Raw genomic sequence first — 24087 nt, forward strand, 5'->3', positions numbered from 1 at the left:
AAATCCCAAAACCCAGCTGCAGCCCTCAGTTTTAAAAACTGCCGATGCTGGAGTCTGAGACAGCACAGTTATCTACTACTACTCTCTCTACTTTGTTCAATATGTGTATAATTCGCAACTTAGTTAAATCATAAAAGCCTTTTGGTTTTACTCGAGTAGTCTCTAATGTAAAGATAAGAGGTCTAATGTTTCTTAATCCTATAGATTATTTGTTCACGGGTATGAATCTTGTTTAATCATTTCTGATATATCTGCATATGACCCTTATTTTGTAATGTTTGTTTGAGCGTTACCCTTATTTTGTAATATTTGTTTGAACATCACTATGAATTCCTGATGTCTTATTTATTCCTAGTTCAGCACACACTTGCTTGATTAGTTGTTAAGTTTGAATTTTGATGTTCTTTTTATGTAAAGTCTGATGATGTTGCTTGATCTCAGTTACGTGTCATTTCCTAACATGCTATCTGTAAGAGTTTAGTTGTTTGAGTGTATGTTGTGCTTTGCTTGAGCTTGAATAATCATATAATCACCACACAGAAATTGGTCTTTGATCATGTGATCCATCACACTTCATGCTCAGGATGAAGAGGAGGGAATGTAACTGGATGGGCCATACAAAATGGCAGAACTGGATATTACACTAAACATGCTGGGAAACCAAGCCAAGCGTTGGCCAAAGTATCTGTGCGAGGATACCGAAACAAACTGGCTGCAGACCCACACAGGGCAGGCTGCAGTCAGCACAATATACAATTGACTAAGCCTATTTACCAGGGCAACAGGAAACATCGAGCTGTTTCCAGAACAATGGGACGCCTCACACTCTTATATGGGAAGCCTACCTGACTTACGTGTCCCTGACACTTTCAGAAACGGAGGACAAAAGACCACCCCACTTTCCTCATGGCACTGCCTGATTGGGTCTGAGCATTCAGGGTAATCGATTCCTGATTGATCCATTGGTAGGAATCGAAGATCCAACCAAAAGGGTGCAGAAGCTTCCAAAGGTAAGAATCACCACAATAGTTCTCTCGCGAGCAGTAACTCAAGACCAACTGCCATAAGAAAAGGCACCTCTGGGACCACCAGGAGAGGAAGACCAGACGACCATCACCACATGGACCAGTGCCAAGGTCTAATATGGTAATGTTCGATCAGTCCAAGTTAAGTTAAAGTATAAAATTCTGACTTAGATTTACAGTATTATTTGTCAGACTTACAGTATTAATTGTTAGTTTGTAGAATAATCATTATGATAGTATTAATTGTGTTATAACTAATAAAGATAATTTCATATTACTATTAAGGATCGACTCACAGTCCTTTATGGGATATACAGGCTAAACACACTGTGTGGCGAGTGCAACAGATGAAGACTCATATAGACAGGTAAGGTGGGGACTTGAGGAGGTGTGGCATCCATATGGTTATGATGTGGAGGTTCCTGTGTTGGACTGGGGTAGACAATGTCAGAAATCACACAAGACCAGGTTATAGTCCAACAGGTTTATTTGAAAACTCAAGCTTTCAGAGCCTCACTCCTTCTTCAGGTGTTACTGAGAGACATGACACTGAATTTATAAGTAAAAGATCAAAGGGTGATCTGTGTAGTTGACAGGGAGGCCTACCATAGAAGGAGATGTTGGTGTTTTGGGGTTTATCTACACAATGAGGTGGAAATTGATTACCATTCAGAGGAGTGGCTGCTATTGCTTTCAATCATCCTGTAAAGTACAAGTGTACAACAGAAATGAAAATGGCTGCAACCAAACTTGGAGTGGACAGGATAAGTGCTAATTTGTGATGGAGGGGTTGCACAGTTACAGCGAGAAGTAGAAGTAGTTCTGAGTAGGAGTAATGTGGAACTCAAAATTTTTCTTTGTTTCTTTCTTCACATATGTTGCCGGACCTGCTGGGTTTCTGCAGCATTCTCCATGTCTGTTTCAAATTTCCAGCATCCGCAGTATTTTACTTCTATATGGCTGATCTCATTGTGGCCTCAATTACAGCTTCTTACATATCTGCAATTCCCTTTCCCTTTCTTGTTAGCTAAGAATCTACGTCTCCTTTAAAAATATTCAGTGATCTTACATCCACAACGTTCTGGGAAATGGAGTTCCAAGGTCTCAAGTCCCTTACAGAGAGAAAAAAAATTCTCTTCATCTTCATCTTAAATGGGTGACTCCTTATTATTGAATTCTGTCTCCTAGTTCTAGTTTCTCCCAAAAGGGGAAACAGAGGTCGGGACCCGAAATGTCAACTTTCCCGCTCCTCTGATGCTGCCTGGCCTGCAGTGTTCTTCCAGATCCACACTTTGTTCTCTCTGACTCCAGCATGTGCAGTTCTTGCTGTCTAAGTCAGTGATGAGAAAAGTTTATAGTACCCCTACCTGTAGTTGCACAGAGTATACATGAAGAAATAATGCAAGGCTAATAAGAAAGCTGTAATAAGTGTGAGCAGTTTTAAAGCTCATATAGATTGGATGAATCAAATAAATTCTTGCATCAAATGGGAATCAGATTAACAATTGTACCTCAAGGCCTCCTTTGTTAATCTGATTCCCATTTGATGCAAGAAGTTATTTGATTCATCCAATCTACATGAGCTTTAAAACTGCTCACACTTACTACAGCTTTCTTATTAGCCTTGCATTATTTCATGTATGCTCTGTGCAACTACAGGTAGGGGTACGGTAAACTATTCTCATCACTGACTTAGACAGCAAGAACTGCAGATGCTGGAGTCAGAGATAACAAAGTATGGATCTGGAGGAAAACAGCAGGCCAGGCAGCATCAGAGGAGCAGGAAAGTTGACGTTTTGGGTCCCAATCTGAAATGTCAACTTTGCTGCTCCTCTGACGCTGCCAGGCCTACCATGTTCCTCCACACTTTGTTATGTCATCATTGACTTTTTTTTTACTTTGGATTGGCCCTCTGCATCATGGTTATGATTATCTACTCATCATCCCTGCCACCCCTGATCTCATCCAGAAAGACTAGGACAATAGTGAATTTGTTGGATATGTGCAAGGTCTGAGGCTCCTTCGTTGCTACCTTCTGGATCCCCAAACTGGTTCATTTGCAATCATACCTTATTGTTGCTGACCAATGACCAAATCCCAAGTATCCAGCTTCAGAGAAATGATTGCCTTCTGGAACAAACTGTCTAGGTAACATTCTCCCTTCCTAATGCATTACGTTGTCTGAACGTGAATGCACCTCATTGACCCCAAGCTCAAGTTCTATTGGGTGCCGATACTTCAGATGTGGTTGCCATGGATCATTCAGGCATCTATCAATAATACCCAAATGATACAGTCCCAACACATCAACTGCACTGTCATCCTTAATACATGTTATCTAAGTGAGTTTTGAGTTTAGAAATATCATTCAACAATTATTTGTACTTATATTAATAAGTTTAACTTGCTAAATTACACAATTAATGCAATATTTGTATCTCCCTAGTATTAGTACAAATTTCTGCACCAATCTAGAAAAGGAAAAGTACCTTCAAAATTCCTCGACCAAACAACTAGTTGTTTAGCTAACTTACATCTCTTTACTTCCATTCTGAAGTCTAACTGTCTCTGATTACCTCCCTCAGACCACTCCATGTTCAGGCTCTTTCTGTGAATTGTCATTTTTTTTCACTTTTTCAAACTCGAGTGCGTCTCTTAAGTTTGCTCTTGCTCTTTCTCAGATTTGTGCCTGCTCCTGACTCGCAAAGTAAGTGATAGGCTCTAAGGCTAGGTTTCAATTTAACCTCTTCCTTCTGCTCATCCTTCCTTTCAGGTCCACTCCTTTGCCTACCTCTTTCTCCTGGCACGTCCAATAGCCTGGAGTTACAAATTGTTATAAGAGAGAACTTTTCTGATTATGAATAATAAACTAAATTTTATTCATAAGTATAACATGTAAGAAGTCATACCTCTGCATCAATCCATTTGACACCATCTTTAGTATGCTGTACATGGCCATAGAAGTAAACTGGCAATACATATTCTGGGCGAGCCTTTTCCCAAGGGTTACCATGTCGTAGCCAATCATCAGCTTCCTCCACCTTTAATTATACAGAATAAAGCTCACATTTATTTGATTTAATTTGATTTATTATTGTCATGAAACGAGATACAGTGGAAAGTCTGTGAAGAAAAAAATTCAGAGTTAACTTTACAGGTCCGGTGACCCTTCCTCAGAATTCTGGACCCGAAACATTAGCTTTTCTTCAAAGATGCTGCCGGACCTGCTGAGCTTTTCCAGCAACTTCTGATTTTGTTCCTGATATACAGCATCCGGAGTTTTTTTGGTTTTTATTTTACACAGTGGAAAGTATTGTTTTGCGTGCTATCCAGACAAATCATAACTTACATAAATACATCAGGGTAGAACCATTATAAAAGATGTGAGGAGGTAATTTGCTGGAGACAGCTTGCAAAGTCGCTTGTTCATATGTAAATAATTAATCACAGAACATACAGATGCTGATTCACAGGTTTAGATGCATAATTCAGGCAATTTAAGATGATCAATTTTATCTGCGCACTTTGGTTTTGTTTTTGATGGATTTTTATGCTTTTGGGGATTCAGCTTTATACACAATTTCCATAAATTATCCCAAACGCACTGTGACATGGTGTATTTTTTATTTGCATAAAATCTACATAAATGCAAATCAGAGTTTAACTATAGCTCTGGTGGTGATGTGAGCTATGGTGAGATGTGTAGCAAATTAAGTGAGGAGCCCACAAATAAATCTTGATAGCAAGATCACCTTGCTCCATTTTCTAGATAAAAAGGGGTCCCCAATTCACAAATGTCTGACTTACTTAGTGAATGCTTATACTTATAAATGCGATCCCATATTTGGTTTTAGTTTTTAAAGACCCAACATACAAACATTTCATGTACTTACAAATGATTGCTTCAAATGTGCACGTCGATGAAATCCCTCAGTGCTGAAACTACAGACCTCTCCTTCCAGAAACCGAGCAGGCATCTGGTCTCTAGCAGTCCAGTGCCAGTGGCCTGGTGTGTTTCTCTCTCTCATCTACTGTACTGTTGCTGTGCAATGCTCACCAACCTGTGATCACACACTCTGTGTGCCTATCAAGCTCACAGAGGTGTCAGTATTGAAGGTGGTGGGGGCACATGAGACAGTCTTCCTGTAGCTTCCTTTGGAGCCTCAATGCTCCTCAGCAGTGTTCCCCCTGATTTTCTTTCCAGCTGCGCAGGCCGCCAAGGTCAGTACGTGGCATAGACTTCCGAAACCACTGAAAGTTTGATGCATCAACATTGACTGCCTTGTGCGTAACCTTGGAGTGGCTGCACACGAAGCTGGTTGTGCCTGTAAGATAGAAGAGGCGTGAGTCATGGTGGCCAGTGATTAGAAGTGGAGTTCAATGCATGACAATGATTGCCTGGTTAATGTCAGCCTTATAGTGAGACAAGAAGTGATACTCACTCAGTTGTCAGGAAATTGACATCTCTGCAAACATGCAGGAGAGGCTCTAGTCTTGACCTATGGGGGCATGAATTCTGCCCTCATACAGCATGGGGCATGAATACTGGGCTTTGCCTCCCCAGGCATATCGTATTAACCTGCACTGTTATAAGGTGTCTTCTCCTGTAATGGAATAAAGGGGGCATATGAGTAAGATACATGTTGATAGCACAGCTGTTAGTGCTGGTGCTTGGGGGAAAGTAGTGAGTTGTTCTCGGGGACTGAGGAGGCATTGAAGAGGCAGTTGTGTGGGAGAATGGACTATAACGAATGTGAGTGAGGGAAAGTATTGCATACAACAGAAAGAGTCAGAGCTTGAGCCTTTTGGAGGTAGGTGTTGTGGCAGAGATAGAGTGAGAGTAAAGTAATAGAAAGTAAAATATGGCACAATGTGGAGAAGCAGCGAGAGCCACTGACTTTCTTTTGGTACGGCAGATGGCCCTCCACACCTTTGATACAAGATTGACCCAGGTGGCGAGGTCCGAGCCAGCTGGTATTGCCTGGGATAGAGGAGCCTCCTCTGATGTACTCCAGGAAAAAGACACCACACTGTTGATCAGGACCTCTAGGTTCCTATTGAAATATGCAGTGCTAACTTTCCCTTTTCAGCCATCTCTTCTCACAGCTGTTAAAAGCAAGAAAGACATCTGCCAATTGCCCTGTCTCCTTTAGGTGAGCAATGGGCTTTCAAAGGTTTTGATTTTATTGTTGTGTGTATTTTACAGTAATAAAATAAAATACAGTGAACAGCTTTCATTTGTCATCACAGAATGGTTTCATTTTGAATAATTTATGTATAAGGAAAGAAATAGAAACATATAGCTTGAAGAAAGTCCATTAGTCCTCAGCCAACTCATCATCATCAATGATGCCTGTGCCATCATTCCTCTGTTGCCACTTTGCTGCTATTGTCACCAGACCCAAATAATAAGAGTCTCCAATCCTCAGGTGCCATCAACTGCCTCTGAGCCTACCTCACCAACGTTGCCTTTGATGAAGTAGCAGCTGCTGATTCCAGGTCCTGTGTTTGCTCTGGAAAAGTAAGTAGGGGCTCAGTTCCATTGCACTGGGCCCACTTGAGGTCTGCGTGCTGGGGTCTTGCCACCATCAATGCCAGCCAAACTCGGGACAAGATATGAAAATAAAAATAAAAGGTGGAAAAGTTAAACAAAAGAAAAAGGAAAGCCATCAAAGCAGATGAGCTCCGGCACAGGAGCCCTACACTGCTGCCTTCTTGGACTGCAAAAGGGTGTATGAATGCAAGGAATGCTGGTCTTAGGGTGGCTATTTGCTTCGTGGAAAATTCTTCCTGGACCAATATGTGGTAAGATGTAGCGGGTATTGGACATGAGGGACAACACAGTGGTGGGGCTGGCAATTATTGCAGCAGGTTTCATAAGATAAAGCAAGAGAACTTGCTAAGTCTCGTGGTGAGATACCCTCTAAAATCCCTGCAATTCACAATTAGCCAAAAAGTGGAAGACTCAGCCTTCTGTTTTTAATGGCATTATCCATAGCCAGTCACACAATACCAGTATAAGAAAAGCAGCCACACCAAAAGCAAGAACACTACCATTAAGAACACAAGAGATAGGAGCTCAAAACTGTACAGCCCATGTCAATCCGGAGATAAAAATACAGTAAAGAGTAGCAGGACCAGGCCATTCAGCCTTTGAGCCCCATTTGTCATTAAATGAATTCATGGCTGATCTTCTACATCAACATATTTTTTCCATATCTCTTGATGTTTTCATTTTGTAGAAATTCATCAACCTCAGTCCTAAGTATACTCAACGACTGAGATTCCACAGTTGTCTAGGTAGACAATTGGAAAGATTCTCTGAGTCAAGAAATTCCTCCTCATCTCAGTCCTAAATGGCCTGCTCCTCATCCTAAGACTGTGTTCCCTAGTTTTGACATACCCAAACCAGGGAGGAAAATAAAACAAATCTGCACCCAGTATTCCAGGTGTAATTGTACCAACAGTCTATATAATTGCAGTAAAACATCTTTACTTCTATGTACAAATCTTCCTTTAATAAAGGTCAACAAACATTTTACATTTTTAATTGCTGGCTACCGGCAAGCAAGGAAGTGATATTTCATGAGGTTGTTTACTTGCTTGTCGAGCTGTTTGATTGTAGTTCAGACGTTTTGTCACCACGCTAAGTAACATCGACAGTATGGCTTCCGATGAAGCGATGTAGTTCTACTCCATTTAGTATTTATATGATCAGGTCTGTTGAGGTGTTTTGTGTCATTTCAGATTTTCTTTTTGCAAGGTTCTCCACCCGTAACGCTATCAATAAACATATGAAATTAAACACTTGCAAAAAAGAACCGGAAATGACACAAAACATCTCTACAGATTGGATCATATAAATGCTAAGCAGAGTAAAACTACATTGCTTTATCAGAAGCCGCACTGATGATGTTTCCTAGTATTGTGATGAAACGTCTGAACTACAACCAGCCAGCTTGGTGAGAAAGTCAACAACCTCACCCATAACCTGAGCTATAAATATTTGCAGATCCTTAAGGTGATATTACATCTCTACAAACCGCTGGTCAGGCCACATTTGGAGTTTTGTGTTCAGTCCTGGGCACCTATATTAAGGAAAGATGTCAAAGCCCTGGAGAAAATGCATAGGAGATTTACGAGAATGATACCAGGAATGGTATTTTAGATTCAAGGAAAATTTAGAGATATTGGTCTTATTCTCCATGGCATAGGGAGACTGAAAGATGACCTTATTGAAACATTCAAAATTATGAATAATTGAATAAATGAATTATGAATAATGCACTAGACTTTAGAAGAGTAAAGGATGATTTTATTGATGTATATAAAATCCTGAATAGTCTTGACAAGCTGGATGTTGAAAGGATGTTTTCTCATGTGGATAATTCCAGAAATGGATGCCCTTTTGGGACAAACATGAGGAGATTTTTTTTCTCTCAGAGGATTGTGCAACTTTGGAACTCTCTGATTCAGAAGCTGATGGAATCATTGAATATTTTTAAGACAGAGATAACTATATTCTTATTGAGTCAAGGAATCAAAGTCATTAGGGGTAGATGGGAATGTGGTATTGTAAACACTGACAGATCTACAATGCCCCTACTGAATGGCAGAGCAGGCCCAAGCGACTGAACAGAGTACTTCTGCTCCTAAATCATTTGTGCCCCTGTATGTATGCAAAGCCTGTTTACTGACCGTTAACCCAGTTCTTGATTCATGGCAATATATTCCCCACAATCCCATGTGCTCTGATTTCTTACACTAACCTCTTATGTAGGATGTTAAAGCTTTCTGAAAATCTAAATATTATACATCCACCAGTTCTCCCTTCTCTATTCTGCCGGTTACATCCTCAAAAGCTCCAACAAGCTTTGTTAAACTTTATTTTTCTTTCATAAAACCATATACATTTTATCCAATTCTACTATTATTTGTTAAGTGTCCTGTTATCATATCTTTTATTATAGATTCTAACATTTCACCATGGGTGGTGCTAGGCTAACTAGTTCCCAGTTTTCTCTACACCTCTTTTCTTGAAAAGTTGGACTACATTTTCTATTTCCTATCTGCGAGTATCATTCTGGTATATATCTACTAACTTTTGAGCAATATTTCTCAATATCCTGATGATTAACATCACAGAGTGAAGTAATTTATCTACTTTGTCCCATTTTTTCTTATGAACATTAAATTCATGCAGTGCCTCATTTTCACAAATCTTCAAATTTCCATTATTTCAGTATTTTCTTTTCCGAAGGCAAACATGAAGAATTAAGTTCCTTTGTCATTTGATTATTTACCATTATAAATTTTCTTGACTCCACTTGTAATAGATTCATATTTGTTTTGCGGATCTTTTCCCTTGTACTTTCCTTTTGTAGTCCATATTCATGATTTTAGCTTGTTTATTCTCCTATTCTATTTTCCTTTTCTTAATGTTTTGTCCTCCTTTGCAGAATTCCAAAATGCTGCCAGTCAACTGATTTACCATTTTTGTTTGGCACCTTGATAGGTCTCTTCCGTTAATCTAACACAATCCTTGATATCTTTCATTAGCAATTATAGAACATTCTTCTTGCTGATTTTGTGCATTAAATTAATGAATTTTTCTTCTAAACTATATATTGGTTTTTAAAATGTCAAATATTGCTTATCCACCATCATACGTTTTAATATGGCTTCCAAATTCACCATGGCTGACTTTAGGCTTCAACTCTACTTTCTCATTTGATCCCTATATCCCTTGTTTTCCTGAGAGAGTAAAAATCTGCCTACCTCAGAGTTAAATATATTCAATTAGGGCACATCCACAATTCTGCTCGAGTACAGAATTTCAAAGACTGACAGCCCTGAGCCAAGCCTATTTATTTTAATATAAATTAACATAAAATGTGCAATAACTCAATATCACAAATCTGACAAACCTAAAATGAAGGATTAAAGTAACTGTCAACTAGCAGCAATTCACGCCAAATAACTTTTAGTCTGTGCAAGGAACAAAACGTCTATTATGTACCACAAGAGACTTTATTAGATGCATAACAGACATAACTGAACCAAGAGCCACAACAATGCAAGCAATTTTCTGCTGGGTCATGAGTACTTTGTAACACCTTTCCTTCAGTTTTAAGTCTGACAGTAGAGATGAGGGAGAATAATATTAGCTTGTAACATTCCCTGGAGAAATCTAATATTAATTATTCAGTCACATTGATGGCCCATAGCAAAGTAACAGCTTTTTAAAATTGATACATAGGTATAACTAGGAAGGCCAACACTTATGGCTCTTCCTTATTTGCCCTTAAGAAAATGGAGGAAATCTTGAATGCAACTAACTAGTTTAATTGGCCATTTCTATGGCAATTACAGCCAACAATATCTTTTGTTGAGCTACATATAAATCGGCCCAGAAAGGCTTACACCAGCACACCACTGAAGTTTGAAAGCAATTTTATCCTTTGCTCTATAGAATTGCCAATATCTAACTTTAACAAACACCTTTTTATACGGTACCACACTTTAAAGGCACTGCTCTCACATTAATCCGAGTTCTCTAACTGAAAGTGTTTGTCATTACCAGGACCTTATGTTTCCCATTGCAAGTGCCATATTTAGTGTTGAGTTGTGCATCAGTCAAACACTGCCCGACAGGAACATTCCTTCTAAGATTAAAGGAAAAGCCCTTTACAGTAGATATAATGAGAGGGAATAAAAGAAGGAAAGCTTCTGAGAACACATCGGTGACACTTTGGGGAAGTCTCTGCCCGTTGTCTTTCTGTTGACAATAAGAGGTCATGAAAATTTCTAAACTGTGATTACAAAACAGTTAGGTCTGTGAAAATAATCATGTAAAACAAACTAGGAAATAATACATTTGAGAAGAGGATGCAAAATGAAGGAAATTACTTAATCCAAAAACCTGCCTGCCACCCATCTTTGATCTTCTGATTGAAAATCCCATACTCATATCGTATACCATACCCATAAGCAGCCAGGCCCAGTGTTGCCATGGAATCAAGGAAACAGGCTGTTGGAAGAGTACAAGCAAAAAATCAATTAGTATCATTTACAAATGATAATGATTAGATCAATAAAAATTCACTCATCAAAGCACTGCCCGAACTAAATTCTGTGCATTGACTTCAAATCTTTTCTGTAATGCTTCTACGGTTACTTATTTAAATATGATATTGTTACTTTACTGATGAAACTATGCACTTCATGAACAGACAGTGCTCTCAGATTACTGAACAACTCTACAGAGTTCCATAATTCATACCAGTCAGATAGTTACAGCATCAGCTAAATGTAATGTAAAAGGAAATAATTTGACATTTTCTTAAAATCTTTTACAGGAATTTGAAATGTTCCACTCCTTTACAGACTCGTTACTCTGCATTTGTTTTCCCTTCCAGCCAACCCAGAAATTCTGCTAATTATGCAGAATAGCAATGTGCACTCCAAAACAATTATACACAAGTGGTTCTGCTATAATGCGTGTTCAGGCAATGCAAATTGGCTATAATGCAACTGGTGAATAGGGGAATACTATTTCTAAAATGCAAACTTGAGTTGGCTATAACATGATTCCATTGGTAACCTTATTGTTCATGTTTTGGAAGATGTTTTTAGAAAGTATTGCAGGGGAAGAAAATTTGGATTTCAAAATTTTCCTCATCCTGGATAATATGCCAAGCCATCCTCCTACCATTGGTTTTCTTTCTGAAAACACCAAAGTGCTGTTTCTAGTCCCAAACACAACCTCTCTCCTTCAACCCATGGACCACAGGTACAATAGCAGCGTTTAAAGCTCATTATTTAAGGCACATATTTAAGAGGCTGATAGTAGCCACTGAGAGGGATAAGGGCAATGTTCTTCAATATTGACATTATTGTGAAGGCCTGGGGTGATGTCAGTAAGGACTATTTGCATGTAGTTTGGTGGAAACTTCTTCCATGTTTGTGTTTCAATATTTTAAAACCTTTGATCTGTCAGAGGAGCTCCCAAGAATCAAAGAACAGTATTGATCTTGCAATATTAGTTGGATTTGAAGAAGTTGAGAGTGATGATGTTGAACAGCTGCTTGAGTCTCACTGTGAAGGCCTCTCTACAGCTGATCTACAACAATTTGTCACTGAGGAGGAGGGGGAAGCTGCAGATGAAGAAGGTAAAGTCCAGGATGCAGCACCACAACAGCTTTCCATTTCTGTTTTGTCTTCTATCCTGTGTGAAATTGAGAAGCAGTTGCAGTTCTTCAAGGACAACGATTACAATGCAGATCACAGCAAGGTAGCAGTTCGTGGAATAAGATCTTATTTGGCACCCATTGAACAGCTTCCTCAAGAAAGAAGGAAAATGGCAAAGCAGCAAAAACTAGATGTCTTTTTTATGCCAACCCCCAAGAAACAGTTGGAAGACAATGAACCACAGCCATCCACTTCTGGGTTAACTATTTTTCACCCTAACCCTGAAACCACAACCACTGCTGAAGGTGCTGAAAATGATGACAACACTCATCCCTGCGTTAACAACACAGCAACCTTAAAGCCTCATCCCCTCATCAACTCATCCTGACATTTTTCAAGATAAGTTGTCAAATTTACTTTTATTTCATTATTAGGTATAAGTTAAACATTTATTCAAACTGTGCTATCCTTCGTGTTAGGCTTTTGAGTGATACTTTTTGGTGGTCTACCCCTAACCCCACTTTTCCTGTAGGTCCTGTAATTTGTACGGGGTGATTTTTTATCATGTGATGTTGCGCAAGAATGCATTATAACAGAACCGTCTGTATTTTAAAATGGGAACCTGCATTTGTACTGGCCTAGGACCCAACTAGCCTCTAGTGTCCCAAATACCCCTTTTATTAACAAAATATAAAGGTCTAAAATATTATTAGGGTCTGAATGATGTGGACGATGGTGAGACTGATGGCAGAGTTGGACAAAAAGTCTGGCAAGACAGTCTCAATGTCAAGAACATTAAGCTCCATATTAATGCTTTTTGACAAGTGGAATGGCCAGTTTCTCGCTAGCGTGTGCTAGCTGCCAAGTAAGGGGGAATTATAGATTGTTAAATGCCTTGATGACGGCCGACTTGCCTCACTAGCATTCAGCTGTCTTGCCAAACAAGTTAGATATCTTACCAAAGATAATGGGAACTGCAGATGCTGGAGAATTCCAAGATAATAAAATGTGAGGCTGGATGAACACAGCAGGCCAAGCAGCATCTCAGGAGCACAAAAGCTGACGTTTCGGGCCTAGACCCTTCATCAGAGAGCACACATCTCTGATGAAGGGTCTGGGCCCGAAACGTCAGCTTTTGTGCCCTGAGATGCTGCTTGGCCTGCTGTGTTCATCCAGCCTCATATTTTATTATCTTAGATATCTTACCAACCTTGCCAAACAAGTTAGCTATCAAGAAAGCTTGGCATTGAAACTAGAGTGGGTATCTGCTAGATTGGGCTCACGCATGCGTCGTGTGACCTTGCAAGGCATGATTAAAAGGCAGCAACCATACACACACCAACACCTCATGACTGCAATGGCACCTCTATGATACACTGGCTGGGCTTTCTGGAAGCACAGGTTTGTATTGCAGGTTTTAAAAGGCTGCTGCAAAGACACTCTGTGTGTAGGGCAAGCTCATGGATTGGATCAGACTGCATCTCAGATCTGCTCACTTGCTTTCTTAGCGCTTGCTCACTTAGCACCTATGTGCATGCTCATAGCATCCCTGCCTTCCCAATTAGACAGCCAAAACAGACAGCTTGCTTTGGTGCTCAACAGTCCTCTGTCAAGGGTGTGTACATTTTGCTGTGCAGCAATGTGTTACATCAATATCATACATGCATCATGTGCCAGCAGCTTATACAGTAACCACATGGCATGTACAGCAAGCAAGCAGCCATGTTTCAACAGCTGAGGGCAGTAATTCTCACTAAAGACCATGAAAGCACCAGTCAGTCAAGGAGTCACAGCACAATAAATCAGGGGACGCCTTCCATTCCAATTGAGGAATTATGCCATGGTCAGATGTTTGGCTCATGTGCACTTGATCAGGGGATTCTTGCTTCTGCAGACCAGGGAGAGGATCACAATCAGTCCTGTGGCTTCATAACAGACAGTTCAGCGAGGTTATAGCTAATGCAGTTAGGGAAATGTATAGCCACTAGTCAGGTATCTGGGCATTTCTCATCCAGGGCTGTCTAATTAGGCCACTTAAGGGAGTGGGCCACAGTCTATTGGGTATATTTGCAAAAACTAGGAGGAAAGGAAGGGAAAGCATGATCAATTCAGGAGGAATAAGCCTCACTTGTTATTCTTTGGGACTGGGAATGCAGGCTAGGAGAGATGACAATCATGATGTAGGGGTAGCAGTATCTGCATGGAATGGGGTAACAGTAAAATAAGGAAAAGAACAGAGTCATGCAAGAGTGGGGCTGATCCATGGTCCAGAGTATAATGTTTCAAGAGGAGATACAGTGAGCGACCACACTTGGCATAGTCAACTCATATGGGCTGGGTGTAAAAGGTGGGCAATTGCAGGCTGATGTAGTGTCTTGGGTGGCGACCTGGGGAGGTGTGAATTCTGTGCATTTACAGGAAAGGCTACGTGGAAAGGGATTTGGATGTTTGGAGGTTCACTGAAATGCTGAAGCATGGCTGCAAGATACTGGCCAAGGAGTGCTCACTGACTCTTGCTAACCAGGTAGAATCAAAAGTGTGTATTAAAGAGGAAAATGGCTATGACCATACTCAAACTTGGCAAGGTATGTGACACAACCTGTGAGGAAGGGGACCTTAATGTTAGGGCTTTTAAAGGGAAATATCATTATCCACAATCGCATGCACTTCACAGGCCATGGAGCTGTGGGTCTCCTAATACCTGGCTATCCTAATGCATTGTTCCCCTCCCTTGTGTTGTACCTTCCTCCCACAGACATCACTGAACACTACATTCATTCTTTTACTTTTTGATATAAAGGCTGCAAAATAATAGGAATATTGTATGAGGAAGGCAGGGAGATGAACAGCCACATGAAAGGTGAAATCAGTGAAATTTATTTTAAAAAATACAGTGCATTGTCACACATGCCAGTAAAGAGGCCTCAATAAGTGTTCTATTTCTTCTCCCTCCCTACATCTTAGTCATTTTCCTGATTCCACAGCAGGGATTGGCAAATTGTCCATGGAGATAGCCAGACAACCACGATTTGTGACAGTACTGTAGTTTCCGGACAGTGAAGGTGTGTGTCGTACATTCTCGTATTCCAGTCTATTTCCTCCCTGTACTTGTCAACAAAGTCAACGTGTCAACACTGACTGCCAACACCACCTCATTGACCTTCTTATGGTACTGTTGGCCATCCCTCCAGAATGTAGATATGGCACTGACCCAAGCGGTGACCTCAGAACAGGCTTCCAGAGACTGTTGGTGTGTCCTCCTTTGCTGGTCTTCTGGAAAGAGGACAGCTCTCCTCTGAACCAATGCCTCAACCAGCTTCAGATCTGCCTGACAATCATGGTCCCATTTTTGCCTTCTTCAACATGTTTATACCTTTCTTTGGCTAAGCAGGGCAGCTTTGCAATATATGCATTTATCTGAGTGCACAGTAGCCTTTAAAGATGGAAAAGGTGCAAGAGAAGATGGTCTTTGGTGGATATCTGCTGAATGGTGAGTTATTCGGAGAACAATTTGTGGTAAAATAGGGCTGGAATCAGACACGTTGGATGCCATAGAGAGGACTAGATAGTTAATGAGGTGAGCTGATATGATACTGAAAGATAATCCACAAAGCTTCATGGTAGAAATCCCTTGAAAAAACTGGAAACAACTGGACTTGGCTAAATAAACATAAGATTCAGCCTTTTGCGACTCCAAAACTAGGGTATTTTTCTAGGATGAGATGACTTACCTGCAAGCCTTCCTAAACCTCCATTTCCAAGCCCAGCATCATCTTCAATTTCTTCCAGTTCTTCAATATCTAAGCCCAGCTGGAGAAAACAGAATGCAATAAAATTTAAATGGTTTCCAATGCAAGATTCTACATTTCAAATTGCATGTTAAGTTAATTCCAGCCATATCACCTCAATTTCAGGTTGGCCTTCTTCTAAATTCTTTATAGAATCATAGAGATGTACAGCATAGAAACAGACCCTGCGGTTTAATTCAGCCATGCTGACCAGACAGCCTAAATTAATCTAGTCACATTTGCCACCTTCCTATTCATGTACCTGTCCATGTACCTGTCCACATACCCTATATTGTAACTGTACCAGCCGCCATCGCTTCCTCTGGCAGCTTATTCGAGAAATGCATCCCCCTCTGCGTGAAAAAGTTTCCCCTTCGTTCCCTTTTAAATCTTTCTCCTCTCACCTTCAACCTATGCCCTCTAGTTTTGGACTCACCTACCCCAGGGGAAAGGCCTTGGCTATTCACCATATACATGCCTCTCATGATTTTATTCTCCTATACAAGGTCACTCCTCAGCCTCTGACACTCCAGCCTATTCAGCCTCTCCCCATAGATCAAACTCTCTAACCCTGGCAACATCCTTGTAAGTCTTTTCTGAACACTTTCTGGTTTCATGACAGCCTTCTTATAGCAGGGAGACCAGAAGTGCACACAGTATACCAAAAGTAGTCTAAACAAGTGGTACAGCCACAACATGACCCCCTAACTTCTTTATTCAAAGCACTGACCAACAGGGGGAAGCTTACCAAATGCCTTATTCACTATTCAATCCACGTGCCATTCCACTTTCAAGGAACTATGAACTTGCACTCCAAGGGCTCTATTCAGCGACACTCCCCAGGAGCTTACCATTAAGTGTATAAGTCCTACCGTGACTTGCCTTTCCAAAATGCAGCACCTCATGTTGATCTAAATTAAATTCCATTTGTCACTCCTCAGCTCATTGGGCCATTTGATCAAGATCCTGTTGTACTCTGAGGCAAACTTCTTCGCTGTCCATCGCACCTTCAGTTTTGATGTCATCTGTAAACTTACTAACCATGCCTCCTATGTTCACATTCAAATTATATAATTGATGAAAAGCGATGGACTCAGCATCGATCCTTAGAGCACACCACTGGTTACAGGTCTCCAGTCTGTAAAACGACTCCTCCATTACCATTTTCTGTCTTCTATCTTCGAGCCAGATCCGTATTCATATGATTAGTTCTCACTTTATTCCATGTGATCTAACTTTGCTGACCAGTCTACCATGAAGAACCTTGTCGAATGCCTTATTGAAGCCCATATAGTTCACGTCCACTGCTCTGGCTTTATCTTCGCTACTGTTTCAGAAAAACTCAATCAAGTTAGTGAGACACGATTTCCTACGCACAAAGGCGTGTTGACGAAATCTAATCAGTCCTTACAAAAAACATGTAAAACCTGTCTCTCAGGATTCCCTCCAAAAACATGTCCACCACCGACATCAGGCTCACCAGTCTATAGTCCCTGGCTGTTCCTTACCACCTTTCTTAATTAGTGGTACCACATTAGCCAACTTCTAGTCTTCCAGCACCTTACCTATTGTAATCTATGATACAAATATCTCAGTGAAGGGCCCAGCAATCACTTCCCTAGCTTCCCACAGAGTTCTCAGGTACACCTGATCAGGTCAAAAGAACAAAATAACAAAGAGATGTACGGCATAGGAATAGGCTCTACTGCCCTCCAAGCCTGTGGCGATCATTATGCCCTTATTCAGTCCGTATCCTTCTATTCCCTCCGTATTCATGTAATCATCCAAATGCCTCTTAAGTGTCGGCAATGTGCCTGCTTCCACCACATCTTCTGGTAGTGCATTCCAGTCTCCTACCACTCTCTGGATGAAAAACTTTCCTTGTATATCTCCCTTAAACTTTTGCCCTCTGACTTTGAACCTGTGCCCCCTTGTAATTGAAACTTCAACCCTGGCAAAAAGCCTGTGACTATCCACCCTATTTATTCCACTCATAATTTTGCAGACCTCTATCAGGTCTCTTCTCAGCCACCGTCTTTCCAGTGAAAACAATCCTAGTCTTTTTAACCTTTCCTCATAGCCAATGACTTGGAGACCAGGCAACATCCTGGTGAACCTTCTCTGCACTCTCTCCAAAGGTTTGTCATTTTAGTAATGTGGCGACCAAAAATTGCACACAAAACCCCAAATGCAGCCTAACGAGGGTTTTGTGTAGCTGCAACATATGTTTCCAACTCTTGCATTCTGTTTCCCAGCTGATAAAGGCAAGCATGCCATATGCCTTCTTAATCACTTTGGACACTTACGTTGCCACTTTTAGGAAGCTATGGACCTGCACACCCAGATCCATCAATATGTTAATGTTCCTAAGGGTTTGGCCATAAACTGTATCATTCACACCTAAATTTTATCCTCCAAAATGCATCACCTCACGTTTGTCTGGATTAAACGCCATCTGCCATTTCTGTGCCCAAGTTGCCAATCTATCTATATCCTGTTGTATTCTCTCACAATATTCAGCAGTATCAGCAACTCCACCAATCTTCATGTCATCTGCAAATTTACTCATCAGACCACCCACATTTTCCTCCAGATCATTTATACATACTATAAACAACAGAGGACCTAAGATTGATCCCTGTGGAACGCCACTGGTTACCAGTCTCTGTTCTGAAAAACACCCTTCCACCGCTAACCCCTGTGTTCTATGACCAAGCCAGTTTTGTATCCATTTACCCAGCCCAACCCAAATCCCATGTGATTTTAGTTTCTGTATCAATCTGCCATGTGGGACTTTATCAAATGCTTTACTAAAGTCCATATAAACTACATCGACAGCTCTTCCCTCATCAATTATCTTTGTCACCTCTTCACAAAATTTGAGAAAAAATTGAGGCTAGTGAGACATGGCCTTCCCTGTACAAAATCATGCTGCCTGTTACTAACTAGTTCATTTTCTCCCAAATATATCCTGTCCGTCAGTATCTTCTCCAAGAGCTTCCCCACCACAGATATCATACTCGCTGGCCTATAATTTCCAGGATTAACACTGCTTCCTTTCTTAAACAAGGGAACAACATTGGCTAATCTCCAGTCCTCTGGAACCTCACCTGTGGTTGAAGAGGATATGAAGATATCTGCTAATGCCCTAGCTATTTCTCCCCTTGCCTCTTGCAGTAAACTGGCATAGATACCACCTGGGCCTGGAGACTTGTCTACCCTAATGCAAATTAGGATACCCAAAACTTCCTCCGATAATATTTTGACATCCTCCAGAGTATTCACATACTCATCCCTGACCTCAACACCAGTCATCTCCTTGGTTAATACTGATACAAAGTATTTATTAAGGATCTCTCCCACTTCCTGTGGTTCTACGCATAATTTTCCTCCTTTGTACTTGAGGGGGCTTACTCTTTCCCTTGCTACTCTCTTTCTAATGCGGCCTCACTCGGAATATTGCATGCAGTTCTGGTCGCCCCATCACAGGAAGGATGTGGAAGTATTGGATAAGGTGCCGAGGAGATTTACCAGGATGTTGCCAGGTCTGGAGCAAAGGCCTTAAGAAGAAACGCTGAGGGACTTGGGTCTGTTCTCATTGGAGAGAAGAAGGCTAAGAGGGGATTTCATAGAGACATACAAGATGATTAGAGGATTAGATAGAGTGGACAGTGAGAGTTTTTTTCCGAGAATGATGACGTCAACTTGTACGAGGGGGCATAGCTACAAATTGAGGGGTGATAGATTTAAGACAGATGTCAGAGGCAGGTTCTTTATTCAGAGAGTGGTAAGGGAGTGAAATGCCCTGCCTGCCAATGTAGTTAACTCAGCCACATTAGGGGCATTTAAACAGTCCTTGGATAAGCATATGGATGATGATGGGATAGTGTAGGGGGATGGGTTTAGATTAGTTCACAGGTCAGTGCAACCGAGGGCTGAAAGGCCTGTTCTGCGCTGTATTGTTCTATGTTCTTTTAATATTTGCATAAAATGCCTTGGAATTCTCCTTGACCCTATTTACTAAAGACATTTCATGGCTCCTTTTAGCTTTCCTAATTCTGCGGTTAAGTTCCTTACTAATTTCTCTATACTCCTCAAGGGCTTTGTCAGTTTGTAGCTGTTTAGACCTATTGTAAGCTTCATTTTTCCTTTTGACTAAATTTACAATTTCCCTTGTCATCCATGGTTCCTGTATACTGCTACTCTTAACCTTTAGTTTTGCAGGGACATGCATGTCCTACACTTTAATCAACTGGTCTTTAAAAGCTCTCCACAATGCCAGACATAGCTATTTCCTCAAATAACTGTTCCCAATCCACATCCCCCAGTTCTTGTCTAATTTGGATGTAATTGGCCCCTGCCTAATTAAACACCTTCAGCTGAGGGCCACCTTTGTCCTTAGAACATAGAACATAGAACATAGAACATTACAGCACAGTACAGGCCCTTAAGGCCCTCGATGTTGCGCCAACTTGTCATACCAATCTCAAGCCCATCTAACCTACACTATTCCATGTACGTCCATATGCTTATCCAATGATGACTTAAATGTACCTAAAGTTGGCAAATCTACTACCGTTGCAGGCAAAGCGTTCCACTCCCATACTACTCTCTGAGTAAAGAAACTAACTCTGACATCTGTCCTATATCTTTCACCCCTCAATTTAAAGCTATGCCCCCGTGTGCTCGCCGTCACCATCCTAGGAAAAAGGCTCTCCCTATCCACCCTATCTAACCCTCTGATTATTTTATATGTTTCAATTAAGTCACCTCTCAACCTTCTTCTCTCTAATGAAAACAGCCTCAAGTCCCTCAGCCTTTCCTCGTAAGACCTTCCCTCCATACCAGGCAACATCCTAGTAAATCTCCTTTGCGCCCTTTCCAAAGCTTCCACATCCTTTTTATAATGCCGTGACCAGAACTGTACACAATACTCCAAGTGTGGCCGCGCTAGAGTTTTGTACATCTTCACCATAACCTCTTGGTTCCAGAACTTGATCCCTCGATTAATAAAAGCTAAAACACTGTATGCCTTCTTAACAGCCCTGTCAACCTGGGTGGCAACTTTCAAGGATATGTGTACATGGACACCGAAATCTCTCTGCTCATCTACACTACTAAGAATCTTACCATTAGCCGAGTACTTTGCCTTCTGGTTACTCCTACCAAAGTGCATCACCTCACACTTGACTGCATTAAACTCCATTTGCCACCTCTCAGCCCAGCTCTGCAGCTTATCTATGTCTCTCTGCAACCTACAGCATCCTTCGTCACTATCCACAACTCAACCGACCTTGGTGTCGTCTGCAAATTTACTAACCCATCCTTCTACGCCCTCATCCAGGTCATTTATAAAAATGACAAACAGCAGTGGACCCAACACCGACCCTTGCGGTACACCACTAGTAACTGGTCTCCAGGATGAACATTTCCCATCAACTACCACCCTCTGTCTTCTTTCAGCAAGCCAATTTCCGATCCAAACTGCCATATCTCCCACAATTCCATTCCTCCGCATTTTGTACAATAGCCTATTGGGGGGAACCTTATCGAACGCCTTTGTGAAATCCATATACACCACATCAACCGGTTTACTCTCATCTACCTGTTTGGTCACCTTCTCAAAGAACTCAATAAGGTTCGTGTGGCACGACCTTCCCTTCACAAAACCGTGCTGACTATCCCTAATCAATTTATTCTTTTCTAGATGATTATAAATCCTATCCCTTATAACCTTTTCCAACACTTTACCAACAGCTGAGGTAAGGCTCACTGGTTTGTAATTACCAGGGTTGTCTCTACTCCCCTTCTTGAACAGGGGAACCACATTTGCTATCCTCCAGTCATCTGGCACTATTCCTGTAGGCAATGACGAGTTAAAGATCAATGCCAAAGACTCGGCAATCTCCTCTCTGGCTTCCCAGAGGATCCGAGGATAAATCCCATCCGGCTCAGGGGACTTATCTATCTTCACCCTCTGAAGGATTTCTAATACCTCTTCCTTGTGAACCTCAATCCCACCTAGTCTAATAGCCTGTATCTCAGTATTCTCCTCGACAACATTGTTGTTTTCTAGAGTGAATACTGTTGAAAAATATTCTTTCCGTATCTCATTTGACTCCACACACAACTTACCACTACTATCCTTGATTGGGCCTAATCTTACTTTTGTCATTCTTTTATTCCTTAAATACCTATAGAAAGCCTTAGGGTTTACCCTGATCCTATCCGCCAACAAATTCTCATGTCTCCTCCTGGCTCTTCTGAGCTCTCTCTTTAGGTCTTTCCTCACTTTGTAGCCCTCAAGTGCCCTAACTGAGCCTTCACATCTCATCCTAAAATAAGCCTTCTTCTTCCTCTTGACCAGAGATTCCACCTCCTTCGTAAACCACGGCTCCCGCACTCTACAGCTTCCTCCCTGCCTGAGAGGTACATACTTATCTAGGACACACAGGAGCTTTTCCTTGAATAAGTTCCACAATTCTAATGTGCCCATCCCCTGCAGTTTCCTTCCCCATCCTATGCTCCCTAAATCTTGCCTAATCTCATCGTAATTGCCTTTCCCCCAGCTATAACTCTTGCCCAGTGGTATACACCTATCCCTTTCCATCACTAAAGTAAACTTAACAGAATTGTGATCGCTATCACCAAAGTGCTCACCTACTTCCAAATCTAACACCTGTCCAGGCTCATTACCCAGTACGAAATCTAATGTGGCTTCGCTCCTTGTTGGCCTATCTACATACTGTGTCAGGAAGCCCTCCTGCACACACTGGACAAAAACTGACCCATCTATAGTACTCAAACTATAGTGGTCCCAGTCAATATTTGGAAAGTTGAAGACCCCATGACAACTACCCTGTCTCTCTCACTCCTATTGAGAACCATCTTTGCTATCCTTTCCTCTACATTGCTGGAGCTATTCGGAGGCCTATAGAAAACTTCCAACAGGGTGACCTCTCCTTTCCTGTTTCTAACCTCAGCCCACACTACCTCAGTTGATGAGTCCCCTTGCTTGTAGAGGTCCCACCTACCCCAGAAAGAGCCCCAATTATCCAAGAATCCAAAACCCTCCCTCCTGGACCATCCCTGTAGCCATGTGTTCAACTCCTCTCTCTCCCTATTCCTCAGTTGACGAGTCAACTCCTCTATCTCCCTATTCCTCAGTTGACGAGTCCCCAAATATCCTTTCTGCAACTGTAATACTGTCCTTGACCAACAATGCCACACCTCTGCCCCTTTTACCATCTTCTCTGTTCTTTCTGAAACATATAAATCTCGAAACCTGCAACAACCATTTCTGTCCCTGCTCTATCCATGTCTCCGAAATGGCCACAACATCGAAGTCCCAGGTACCAACCCATGCTGCAAGTTCACCCACCTTATTCTGAATGCTCCTGGCATTGAAGTAGACACACTTCAAACCAACTTCTTGCTTGCCGGTGCCATCTTGCTTCCCTGGAACTTTATTTCGGACCACCCTACTCTCAACCTTTTCTATAGTCGAACTACAATTTTGGTGCCCATCCCCCTGCTGAATTAGTTTAAACCCACCCGAATAGCCTTAGCAAATTTCCCCCCCCAGGATATCGGTACCCCTCTGGTTCAGGTGAAGACCATCTTGCTTGTAGAGGTCCCACCTACCCCAGAAAGAGCCCCAATTATCCAAGAATCCAAAACCCTCCCTCCTGCACCAATTCTGTAGCCACGTATTCAACTCCTCTCTCTCCTTATTCCTCACCTCACTAGCACGTGGCATGGGCAACAAACCAGAGACAACAACTCTGTTCGTCCTAGCTCTCAGCTTCCATCCTAGCTCCCTGAATTTCTGCCTTAAATCCCCATCTCTCTTCCTACCTATGTTGTTGGTGCCAATGTGGACCACGACTTGGGGCTGCTCCCCCTCCCCCTTAAGGATCCCAAAAACACGATCAGAGACATCACGCACCCTGGCACCTGGGAGGCAACACACCAACCGTGAGTCTCTCTCGTCCCCACAGAACCTCCTATCTGTCCCCCTAACTATGGAGTCCCCAGTGACTAATGCTCTGCTCCTCTTCCCCCTTCCCTTCTGAGCAGCAGGG

The 24087-nt window shown here is 41.6% G+C and overlaps 1 protein-coding gene across 2 annotated transcripts in view; it reads right to left on the reverse strand.

Annotated features, from left to right (window-relative positions):
- pygl (phosphorylase, glycogen, liver) overlaps positions 1 to 24087 on the reverse strand; it is a 152500-nt gene that overhangs the window by 108647 nt on the left and 19766 nt on the right. For both annotated transcript variants that reach the window (XM_048537707.1, XM_048537708.1), the window contains 3 exons: positions 15947 to 16025; positions 10952 to 11055; positions 3935 to 4066 (listed from right to left, as the gene is read on the reverse strand). In XM_048537707.1, coding sequence (XP_048393664.1) covers positions 3935 to 4066; positions 10952 to 11055; positions 15947 to 16025 — 315 coding nt within the window. The remainder of the gene's footprint in view (positions 1 to 3934; positions 4067 to 10951; positions 11056 to 15946; positions 16026 to 24087) is intronic.

Source organism: Stegostoma tigrinum, chromosome 10 (genome assembly GCF_030684315.1).
Source record: "Stegostoma tigrinum isolate sSteTig4 chromosome 10, sSteTig4.hap1, whole genome shotgun sequence".
Classification (NCBI taxonomy): Eukaryota; Metazoa; Chordata; class Chondrichthyes; order Orectolobiformes; family Stegostomatidae; genus Stegostoma; species Stegostoma tigrinum.